This window comes from Mus musculus, chromosome 19 (genome assembly GCF_000001635.26).
Source record: "Mus musculus strain C57BL/6J chromosome 19, GRCm38.p6 C57BL/6J".
Lineage (NCBI taxonomy): Eukaryota > Metazoa > Chordata > Mammalia > Rodentia > Muridae > Mus > Mus musculus.
In genome coordinates this window covers 32,504,553-32,516,887 of record NC_000085.6, presented here as the reverse complement: position 1 = coordinate 32,516,887, position 12,335 = coordinate 32,504,553, and the positions used below count along the sequence as shown (strand labels likewise).

Below are 12,335 nucleotides of genomic sequence, written 5' to 3'. Positions count from 1 at the left end.
GCCCTGGCTGTCCTGGAACTCACTCTGTAGACTAGGCTGGCGTCAAACTCAAAACCCACCTCCCAAGTGCTGGGATTAAAGGTGTGCACCACCACGCCCGGCTTAACCTGTATCTTTTCGGGCTAAGAGCAGTCCCAGTACGGTGCTGAAGGCATGGATGAGTTCCGAGAAATTGCTTCAATCCATGTTGGAAGCCCAAAGACGCTGGTGTCTGATCTCACTGGAGGGTGATGACAACAGCAGCAATGGAGAAGTAGCCAGATTCAACAGCAAAAGACTTCTCCCAAATCTCTCTTTTTATCCGGATGCTGGAGAGGGCCACCACTCTGGAGGGTCTGTCTCTCATGCTATCTTGGAAGTGCCGGCTATACCTGTCAGAGGCACGTCTCTTCCTTGTTAACAGTAATTATCAGTGCCCAGCTCTGAATACTTGCTATTCTAGAACTCGGTTCTGAAAATGCTGTGCAACCTTTTTTTTTCGAGACAGAGCTTCTCTGTATAGCCCTGGCTGTCTTGGAACTCACTTTGTAGACCAGGCTGGCCTTGAACTCAGAAATCCGCCTGCCTCTGCCTCCCAATGCTGGGATTAAAGACGTGCGCCACCACTGCCCGGCATGCTGTGCACCCTCTTTTCACATCATGAATACCACGTTTAAAGCTCCCCAGTGTGGGCTTATTGCTTTAATTATTCATCAGTGCTACGTTTTTTTAATCTTAGAAAATTCCGTTCAAAAAGATTGGCAATGTCATATAATCCAGTGATTAACTTACTTTTGAACATGCCTCTAGCTATGCATTTAAATTTTACTACTTGAGCATGTATACGGGTGAGCACACGCACGCATGTGCACATGGGGAGGTCAGAGAGCAGCTTGAAGGAGTCGGTTCTTTCCAACCATGGAAAGCCAGGAGATGAAACTAAAGTGCTCATGCAGGCATCGTCATCCACTGAGCCAGCTTGCTGGCTTACATTTTACAAAATGGGAGAGAGTATTAAAAATCTCTTGGCTGTATCCCTAAAATCCCTAAATTAGAGCAGTTTTACTGACCAGACCATTTATCTGATTAAACATTAAAGTAACTAGGAAGCATTTTAGCTGGTATCAAAATGGTAAGCATTTTAGCTTTCCTTTAAGGCCTAAAATTCATTTTTTAACCAATGAAAATTTGGCTGAAAATATCCGCATGCACATTACACAATGTCTGTCCAGACATATGCATAGCCTGACTATAGATTTCTTTTCATAAGACCCCTTCCTCACAAGTAAACTGTAAAACTCATGCAGATTATATTGGGATTTTACTGACATGGCTTGATTAAGCATACAGTTTCAACCCAAAACCAAACCCTCTCTTTAAAAGGCATCATCTCTGAAGGGAATTCAAATCAGAATAAGATGCACTAAAATAGCCCATTCTCGGGAAGAAACAAGGGAAGCGTGCCCTAGGTTGCTTAGTCAAGCCAAACACTTACAATTCCAGCCCTCCACTACCAATGACTGAATTTCAATGAGTGCAGAGATGACTTGGTAGTAAAGTCACAAGAATTTTATTTATTGTAGCAAACACTTTTATGGTATTTGAGAGAACTCAAAATTTCTTTGATCGGGTTCAAATCTCTACAATTAAATTCGGCAGATAAGGTCTTTATTTAAAAAAAAAAAAAATCCAAACCACCAAAAGGAACACTTCACGGAAGATCCAGCTATGAAAAGGGAAGCCATGATGGAATGAAAAAGACAAGCAGGCAAGAGCCAAGGAGCGTCAGCAAGCGTCTGCCAGGCTGGGCCTCCTATTAATTACTGTTCACCCCCAATAGGTCTGATGAAATGAAGACGATTCTGCAAGACCTACTTGGAGGTTAAAGACAATTATTGACAGCGTTGAAATATTTTTATAAATAACGTCAACAAAAATATCACACACTTTCAGTTTTGCTTCAACCTGGTTCTTGATAGCATGTTGATTTCTTGTCTGGATGGATATTATATCAGACCTCCTTCTGGTCAGGATCCAGTCTACCACACTTATGACTAAGCGATATCATTTGTGTCCTGCAAGAAGGAGAAGAAGGGAACCCAACATGGTCACTCAAGTCCCCATCTCTGCCAATCACTGCCGCTCACCCGGCAGCTACCGTGCTTTGGTATCCAACATTTTTGAAGTGTCATTTTCTAATACCGTTCTACGTCAGTATCTTCTTAGGTCATTAGGAAAATCTCAGCTCTGCAAACACTGGGAGGGACAGCTGCTTCATTGAATTAGTTTTTGTTCTGCAGAGAGCTGCTCCAGGGAGAGTCATGTCTTACCCGTATGTCTAGATCCTAAAAGGAACTATTATTTTCTGTGAAAAGACAGAAAGACCAGGCTTTATTGCTCTATGTAGTCTTGGCTGGCCTGGAACTCACTATGTAGAACAGGCTGGCCTTGGACTCACAGAGCTCCTTCTGCCGCGGCCTCTAGAGTGGCTACCTCCTGCAAACACAACCACCCCTCAGTATGGCACAGCCGAAGGTCCTCAGAGCTCATCGGACGTGATGTTCGCTTTGGGCGGGCTGCACTCCTTACTGGTTTGGCAGCTCTGAAGAATGTCCCGGTAGTGGGTCTTGAGCTCCTCATACAACCCGACGGGTCTCTGCGAGTGAGCCAGGGGCAGCACCTTCTCATTCAGCAGCAGCTGTATCTGGAATTGTTCTTCGGGGCTCTGCGCGTTGTCACAGTGGTAAAGCACGAAGATTAGGTTTGAGGCATAAGGTACGATGTGACCACTTCGGAACTTGCGATTAACTTGCTCCTCGAAATTGTAAGCGGTCAGAGGCTCCTTGTCCTTGAAGTAGCCCATGAGGGAGAGGAGCGGCAGGAGCGTCTCCGCGTGTCCAAACTGGAGGATGACTGGAGAGGAGACTGGCTGAGACCTTCAACAAGAAATTGGAGGGGAAATTTAGAGATCTGTGCCATAAAATATAATACCTACTATACTTAACAGTAACTGATTCTCTCATTTTAAAATGTAATCTCATCTTTATTTATTTAAAACTATTACATCCAGTGTGTAAGTTAGGGGAGGCTCACTAGCACGGCAGCTCTGGCGTGGAGGTCAGAGGCTAATGTCAGGTGTCACCTCTCCTTTCAGCACGTGTGTGTTCCAGTAGCAGTGCCCGGCAGGCACCTCTCCCCTCTGAGCCATGGGGACGGCTCCTACTTTAAGAGTTCTTTCTATATGTAATGCAAGCATATGGCTGAGATTCTGTGGGGGAGATGAACTATCTTCACACTGAGTATTAATGTCTAGGAATTAGGATATCCAGGGTGCTGCAAATCTACCCCAAATAGTAAATAGTTGACCATTCTGTTGACAAACAGCACTTACGAGCTCACAGTAGCACTTACTGTGAGGGCTGGACAAGCTGCCCCTATGAAGACCGATCCACGAAATGCTCCTGAAGGAGAGAGTGCGCTTTAAGTGTCGTCTTTTATCTTTTCAAGTTTTCATTTTCCCAGTATTTACTTTTTCGTGTGTGTGTGTGTGTGTGTGTACACCTCTGCACATGCACAGAGGCCAGAATATGGTGCTGAGTGTTCGTCTCTACATTTTCCTTTGAGACTGGAGGACTCTCCCCAAACCAAAGGCTGCCATTTTTTGGGTGGGGCCAGAACCCTGTATGCTCCAGTAATGCTGTCCCTGCTCCCACAGGGCTGAAGTAACAGGCATTTGTAAGGATTGATACAAAAAGCACACATGCACATGCATGTTGGGAGGAGAGTACAAACAAGGAGTTCAAAGTCCTGCTAAACACATCCAACCACAGAAGACAGTCAATCTCGGATGTGGCCCATTTGAATTAGAGTTTGAACTTAAGAACACATGTGCTCTAACACTCTGCTTGCTACAACCCCGGCCCCGACCCAAACTATAAATCTGAAGATTCTTTAAACTTAAATTAAAAAAAAAAAAGGGCAGTTATCATTTTTTTCTTTTGTCTCCCTTGCTGCCAATAATATTATAAAGTCAGATTTTTTTCAGAAGGAGCACAGTGCTTTAAAGTGTATATGGTGGGGCTAGAGAAATGGCTCAGTAGAAGACACATGCTATTCTTGCACAGCTCATGTTTGCTTCTCAGCATCCACACCAGGCAGCTCACAACAGCCTGCAACTCCAGTGCCAGGGCTTCAGCGCCCTCTTCTGGCCTCTGTGTATACTCCATGCAGGTGTGCATGCCTACACATATATAGAAATGAAAAGCAATTTTTAAAAAAAGATCATAAGTTTTAAAAAAGTTTATTTGGAATTTTATGAACAATCAAAATGTTTATATGTTAGATTCATTAAAATAACTTATATTTTAAAATTACTTATTTGTAACTGTGGGCTTTTACCCACACCCCAGTTCCCAAGTAACTCGAAAGCTGTTTATTTATGGATAAAGGCCTAGGCCATTAGCTAGGTCTGTTCTCCAACTACCTTGTAACTTATATTAACCTGTTTATACTATTCTATGCCTGCCACATGCTGGTTACCTCTTCCTTAGAGTCTTGACTTTCCCAGAGTTCCCCCTTCTTTCTGCCAGATGTCCAACCTTCTAATCTTGCCTCAGCTTATTGGTCATCAGGTTTTATTGACAGTTGATGCTTTCACACAGTACATAAGAGATTATCTCTAAAGTATCCTAGACAGTTGGTGGCTAGAGAGATGGATCAGTTGTTTAGAGCACTGGCTGCTCTTCCAGAGTATCTGGGTTCTGTTCCCAGCACCCCATGATGGTTCATAATCATCTGTAACTACAATTCCAGTGACCCTAGCGCCCTCTTCTGGACTCAATGGGCACTGCACACATGAAAGCAAAACCTACACATGAAAAAATTTAAATTTGAGACCGTTTACAACAGAAAGAAAAAGTATAGTTTTTATAAATGCCACCATATCACCCTCTAGTATAGAACAACTTCCACTGTCAAAGTCCATAATATACAGGAAAAAAAAAAGGAAAAACTATGATTATAGCTAAAAGTAAAGACTAAATGAGAATCCTCAATAGCAGTTAGAACATGACATTGCTAATTAAAGGTGCCTGTAGGAAGTAATAACTATTTCATAGTTTATATAGACTATAGTAAAGATGGTTTTGTTTTGTTTTTTTGTTGTTGTTGGTTTTTTTTTTTTTTTTTTTTCCTGAGACAGGGTTTCTCTGTGTAGCCCTGGCTGTCCTGGAACTCACTCTGTAGACCAGGCTGGCCTCGAACTCAGAAATCCGCCTGCCTCTGCCTCCCAATGCTGGGATTAAAGGCGTGCGCCACCACTGCCCGGCTTGTAAAGATGTTTTAAGTTTATGAAATAATGTCAAAGAGGGAAGAATGAGCATGATTTTGTGTGTGTGCATGCATGTATGTGTGTTCTGCTCTTACTGCAGCTCAAAGCATCCAGCTGGAAGCAGATGTTCTTATAACTAAGAGCAAGAGAACATGGTGGTGCTGCTCATATTAAAATAAAAGATACTTAAAAAATGGCCATATTAAAATCTGCAAGAAGCAATAAGGAACAGCCTTTTCAAAGCTCCATTGACTGATCTGCTAGGCGTGGCATAAGTATTACTCCTTGTCAAGGGCTCGGTACCATGTTCATTTCTCTTCTCATGTGGGGTGGGGCGTAGAGAAAAGCAGGTAAGATAACAACAAGGAAATGTAATTCTGGCTTGTACAGATAGCAGCATATGACTGTTGAGAAAGCCTCTCATCTCAGGAGGGACTTGCTAAGAGGCAGTGTCTGGAGAGTCCGTGCACACACTGCTCCCTGCCCCTGATAGCTCAGCCAAGTGCAGCAGCAGGCTCGCACTGTGAGTGCAGGAGCCCATGTGTAAAGATGAAGAGGACACGGCCACCTTGGTCAGCACAGCCAGCTAACCTCACTAAAAATACCATGCACTAAACTTACAAGGGGAGTTCAAGGAAAATAGCCTACCTCTAGAAAACTATTACCCCAAGTCTTATTTAGTTCTTTTTTTCCTTTTTTTGAGACAGGGTCTCACTGTGTAGCTCTGGCTGGCCTGAAATTCACTATGTAGACGAGTCCAGCCTCAAACTCATCTGCCTACCCCCGAACTCCTGACTTCCAAGTGCTAGGATTAAAGAAAGGCATGGACTACCACACAGGCCATAAAGTCAAATGTTTTAGATTAGTTTCCTTCAGGTAGACTACACCTGAAAATTATTCAAAATAAATGTGTGGCTTGCTATTCTGACTCTGGATGCAAGCTCATTTGGGTCAAAGCCCTCATAAACGTGAGCATCTGCTGAAGTGAGGACAGTGGAAGGTGGGTCCCCCACAGCTGAACTCTGAGGGCACAAGAACACACTCAGCAAGTTATGCCAAAGGAAGATAAGCCACTTCCTCTGCAGTTGCTGGACTGACCCATAGCAATACATTAGCATGAGGCACAGAGCAGCAAATCAATGTGTGAGAGCGAATAGTCACAGACCATAAGAGCTGGGGTAGCTCCAGCAGCAGGGGTCAGAGGTCATACTCATTAGTGGTGTAAGGGTTTAGAGTCCAAGAGGCCATTCAGGTTGGTTCTCGTTCTAAAATATAAGTGTAAATACCACACTGAAGACAAACACCACAGCAAGTAGTACAGTCACTTGACTGAGCAGCATATTTTAGAAATCACCAGATATCCCAAAGCACCAAACATAAATAAAAAGTCCAGGTAGCCTGTGGCTAAGTTTAATAGATACAATCAGAGCCAAAACAAAGGACCATCTAAAATAAGTGATCTGGGAAAAACCGAAACATCCCCGTGTGTAAGAAATTCTTGTATAGAGTAGGACAAGCCATTTAAGATAACAGACACTCATTTACTTCCAAACCACTGCTGATTTAAAATAATCTCAAGCCAGCTTTCTGGGAACAGAACAGTATTCCACCTGGGAGTTCTGCAAGACTGCGCGGTGTGTCAGTGCTACGTCACAAGGCTTCTAGTCTAGGAATCTGGATTCACCAACTTTAAAGGCATGTCCATATCAAATCACAGGGTGTAAGTTCTTACTTGGCATAAATTCATCCAAGGATTATTAAAGGCGAGGACCATCTACCTAAGATTTTTAGTCAGAAGTGGTATACAGTAAGAAAAAAAAAAACTGTTAAAATTTCTTGTTTCTCCTGTGTTCGTGGTTAAACCCAGGGCTTTGTATACATGGGGCAAGCATCCTGCCAATCCCTACACTTCCAGATCTGTCCTTGCTTTGACTTTAGAGATTGGGTCTCACCACAGAGCCGATTTCTCCTGGGATTCACCATTTACCCAGGCTGCTGTCTAATATTTGATGCTTCTGCTTCCACTTCCCTGCTTCTGGGAATGCAGGCAGGGAGTGCCTTGTATATCCAAAACATACATACACCCATAACACACACACACAACACACACGCGCGCACGCACACACTAACTTCATTCTTGATTTTTTTTCATTTCAAATACAACACAGAAAGAGTTCAATAGATAACTATGTTGAGGTTGTAAGGGTAAGAAGGCAAACTGAGCCTACTTTCAATTAAGCAACGGGAAGAACATTAAATTAAGGTCAGGGAGAGTTCTCTATGCAGTCTGGTTGGCTCTAACTCCTTCCAAGTTAGCTGCTTGGGTACTTGGGCTAAGTCTGAGACCATGACAGACTGTGTTACATGGTCCTTCCATTAGTAACAGCTCAGAGCATTAACTGCTTAAGTCTCAAACATATGCTTTTCTTCATTATGTTGTTTCCCATAGCCTGAATTCAACTTAGTTATCACTGGGCATTTAAGTTTTACTTAAAGTTTAATTAGAGAAATAACCAGATGACAAAGCAACCTCAACTCGTCAAGGCTTTCCTAAAGAACAGCTTTCTCTCTCGCTCTGGCTGTCCTAGAACTCACTCTGTAGACCAGGCTGGCCTTGAACTCTGAAATCCGCCTGCCTCTGCCTCCCAAGTATTGGGGTTAAAGGCGTGCGCCACCACTGCCCAGCAAGAACAGCTTTATTCCAGAGGCTCTGAGTGTAAGAAAAGCATCTGAATTGGTTCTGAGATATGACTCAAATCACCTTAGACAATAATTAAAAATTATTTTAAAATCAGTAAGTTCAAAGTCAAGGGTCCACTTATAACTAAGAATGCCAGAACGCTCTTCTTCACTTATAAACAAGACACAGCAGCAGTATGGAACTGATTTCTACTTCGTTGTTCAAATCTATTGGTAAACTATCAGATATACCTTTGTTCAACGACATCTATGGAAACATGTATGTCAAAAGGGGAACATCCCCTTCGAAGGGTTAATATAGTCCTTAAACATCTGTTCACATTTACATTTGCCTGCCCTTTCATGAGACTTACTCAAATTTCTGTTTGGGGGCATTTTAAAAAATATCACTTTCTCTTCTAAATTACACTGGAACAACAAAAGTGTGTGTGAGTGTGTGTTGGGGGATGGGGTAAGGATCTTCAATTATGGGCAGTTGTTCCGTGAGTTGTGGGGTTTCTCGTGTATACACTGTGTGCTGGCCATTATCACCCCCTAGTCTTCTCTCACTCCCTCTAAACCTTTCTTCTTCCCAACAATTTCTCTTCTTGCTTTCATCTTTTTGTTTGCATTGTTTTTTGTGACCCTCTGAGTTTTACTATTTTGAATTTTTTTGATCAGCTTATATTATAATCACCATTCCAAATACTTCAAACCAAATATACAAGAGTATATGATCGAATCTTTATCAGCAGTCATTAAAAGTATGCTCACAGTTTTGATAAAGGCTCTGACTTTTTGAAGGGGGATATTTATTCTGGCTCATGTTCAGAGGGCTTAGTCACATTCACCCTCCTGACAAGGTAAATGGACAGAGCACTGTGTAGCAGGAGGAACCTGGCTGGGTAGAGCTGTTCACTTCACGGCCCATCAGGAAGAGAGAGAAAAGAGAAATCAGTTAACTCCTATAAGGAAGCAATCAGAGTTCATTTTCAGGAACACGCTGCCACTGCTCCAAGCACTAAAACTGAATAGGTCCATCAAGTTGTAAGCCAACTCCTGGTTCACGTTCATGCAGGCCCAACCAAGCACCTCACGAAAGCGCCACCTGCCCAGCTTCTGCCTGGACTGTATCCCAAGGCGCAGAGAGTGCGCCTGGAGGTCACGGTCAACCTTTGCTGAGTCAGCACTCCAGAGCCAAGTTAGGATGAAGTGCGAATGAAGTGATGCAACTGGGAATCAGTGTGCCTGTGTCCTCAATCTCTCCCTCCCCTCTCCCTCCTTCTCCCCGCCCCCACCACACCCTCTCACACACATCCACACAAATAACATCAGAAGGGCTTGTTAGAAAGAAGGGGGGTTCAGTGGGAAGGGGACAGAACCAGAAAGGGTGATAGATAATTATGCTGAAGCGAGATCATGCGCATGTGTGAAATGTACTAAGCTTGCCTGTGTGAGCATAGGCACAGGCAGCATCCAATGGCCACACCACTGAAGAATGACCCCACCCCTTCCTCGCCCCAGCACGCACTAGCTGACTACAGCCCCTCAGCTGCAGTGGAGTCTCATGCTCTACCTTATGTCTGACTTGGGATCTCTCCTGAATCAGCAGCTGAGCAGCTGGGCTATGCAGCTGGCCAGTGAGCCCTAGGGCTCTCTTTCTGCCTTTCTCTGAGTCCCGGTGTAGGGCTTACAGAAGTGTGCTGTCACATCCTGGTTTTGCATGGGTGCTGGGGATTCAAATTCAGATCTTCATGGCTCACACAGTGAACACTTTACGCACTGAGCCACCTCCTTAGTTCCTAAATCAGACCTGAGAGAGAATAAGTCCAGTGTATCAAATGAATTACCTAACGTTACCCAGGAAGAAGGTGGCTTTGTAAATTGCATCCTTTATTATATAAATAAACGAGAAGATTTTATTGTCTTCAATTCAAACCAAATTTAATCTGAAGACTAAAATTACACCAAGAAATGAAACTATGTAAATGTTCAAAGTAGGTAAATGCCTTAAGCAATTCAAAATGCTCAGTAAGAAGACCCAATAATTGCATGTTTTCCCTTAAGCATACACAGCTACATCTTTCTAAGCTCTTAATTTATGTTTCACACGCAACTGGCGTTACACAAACTATGCTTTCAAACATGATCTAGGACTATCAGATGGCACTTCGGACAAATTTCACAATGTGCACACTTACGTAAGAGCACATACAAATGGTTGGAACTGCCAGAGCAATGAGACGCTTTGAGAAGAAAATTACAAAAAGTAAATTTTGTTTACAAGTCTTCAATATTTGACTGCAGTAGATCTCTGGAGAAGTACACATTTGGCAATGTAAGCCTGGAATGAAAATGACACAAATGTCCTTTTTATGTAAAAATATGTAGAAATTAAGCTCACAAGATAGAAGAACAGGGATAAAGCTCTATTGTCCTCCCTACTAGCATTAGGAAGCTAGAATTATATGAAACAGTAGTTTTCAGTCAGACAACAGAGTAAGAGAGAAGGCAAACGGGTTGAACCCAGCAGCTGTCCAGGCTGACTGTTTAGCGTCTGCAGGCTGTGGTGGAGGGTGGAGGGTGGAGGGCAGAGGCCATGGCAGCCCTGAGGTGAGTGAGGTCCAGGGAGGGAACACTGGCAGGAACTCATGGAACAGATATACTTCGGGACAGGGAGCTCTGGAGTCCAGAGGGGCCGCTCTCAACGTCAGCCATTATGTTACACATAGACTCACACATGGGAACCCAGGAGGAAGGCATCGGCAAAATACACTTCCAAGGCTAACAAGCCAAACTGGTGAACGCTCAGATGCACGGGGAAGAGAGGACTCCTGGTCAGACAGATCAGCAAAAGACAAAGAAGAGGGCCGGGAGACGGCACAGAGTTCAGCTCCTTGCTCTTGCAGGGGATCTGGGTTCTGTTCCCTAGATCCATGCTGAATAGCTCACAAATGCATATAACTCCAGCTTCAAGGGATCTGACACCCTCTTCTGCCATGTGCAGGAACACACACACACACACACACACACACACACACACACACGTAAAAATAAAATAAACCTTAAAAAGAGACGGAGAGCTAATGACTTAGGCACACAGGTGAGATCGAGCCAGCTGTACTACTTCTATGCTGAGATAGATGACTTTATGTTAACTGTAGTTCAATGCAGCTGTAAGCACAACACGAGGAGTGGACACATTGAAGCTTGGTAAGAGCACCTCTTTGGTCTTTGATTACCCACAAAGACATCTCTTCCCGTAAAGACTTGCATGTGACCTCATCATTCCAACTCACCCCCTGAGTATTTTGGGTTTTACATACAGATGCTCTTACTGGAGTGCCCTCCCATCTGGAACCTGGGTTCTTGCAGACAATTTGAAGGTATGCATCTTTGCATAATCTCTATTGCACGCAAACGAACACCCTTAGTGCTCAAAAATAGCATGAGGACTGCTCTGTACTCATGAGACCTGTGGTTCTGTGGGTACGCTTCACTTGCCAGTGTTCTGAGAAGAGGGGTACCTGAACCTTACAGCAACACAAATTTAAAAAAAAAAAAAAGGGAGCATTTTAAATTAACATCTAGAACACACATTACGTGCGCTTGTTTTTCTCTGGTCTAGGAAAGGTGCCCACGATTTATTCCACTATATTATCCAAGTCAAACCATCAAACCAAGGAGTCACTGACTGGGTATGCACTTGTTGTGAGACACTGGTAAGAGGCAAGTGTGTACAAACTCAGGTATATCTGCACACAATGCCTTTGGTACTCAACCTCCCCCTATGTTTTAAGTTTGTTGAGAAACACTGAATATGGTTCTAAAATCAAGAGAGATCTACCATACTACTCACTTCACCGAAGGCCAGTTAGCCTTTTCTAGTTACCCTGACCTTGAATTATTCACTTGTCTAATTAATCACAGGATTCTAATCATCCGTAGACTTTGGTCTCAATCACTGTAAGTATTATCTTTACTAGGGTGTGAACGATCAGAACTTTCTTCTTGGTCACTTTTGACAGCATTGCCAACATCTCCCACTATGCCCAGGTCACTGCCGTGCCACAAGGACTTGCTGAGCTGAAATGAGCTGAGTCCAGTGACTCAGTGGTTCCCAACCCGAGGGGCCAGCGAGCCTTTCACAGGGGCCACCTAAGAACATCAGAAAACGCAGATATTCACACTACAATTTACAGCAGTAGCAAAATTACAGCTATAAAGGATCAAGAAAATAATTTTAGGGTTGGGAGTCACCACAACACGGGGAACAGTATTAAAGGGTTCAGTGGGTGGGTGCATGAGGGGGGTGGCTAGGGGGGTGGGGTCCCCCCTCAGAGGCAAG

At 43.6% G+C, this 12,335-nt stretch overlaps 1 protein-coding gene across 1 annotated transcript in view; it reads right to left on the bottom strand.

The window, feature by feature from the left end:
- Positions 1-1,517: 1,517 nt before the first annotated feature.
- Positions 1,518-12,335, bottom strand: part of Minpp1 (multiple inositol polyphosphate histidine phosphatase 1) — a 29,602-nt gene continuing 18,784 nt past the window's right edge. Inside the window, exon 5 of the mRNA NM_010799.2 lies at positions 1,518-2,915. Within this exon, the coding sequence (NP_034929.1) occupies positions 2,519-2,915 (397 nt within the window). The 3' untranslated portion in view covers positions 1,518-2,518. The remainder of the gene's footprint in view (positions 2,916-12,335) is intronic.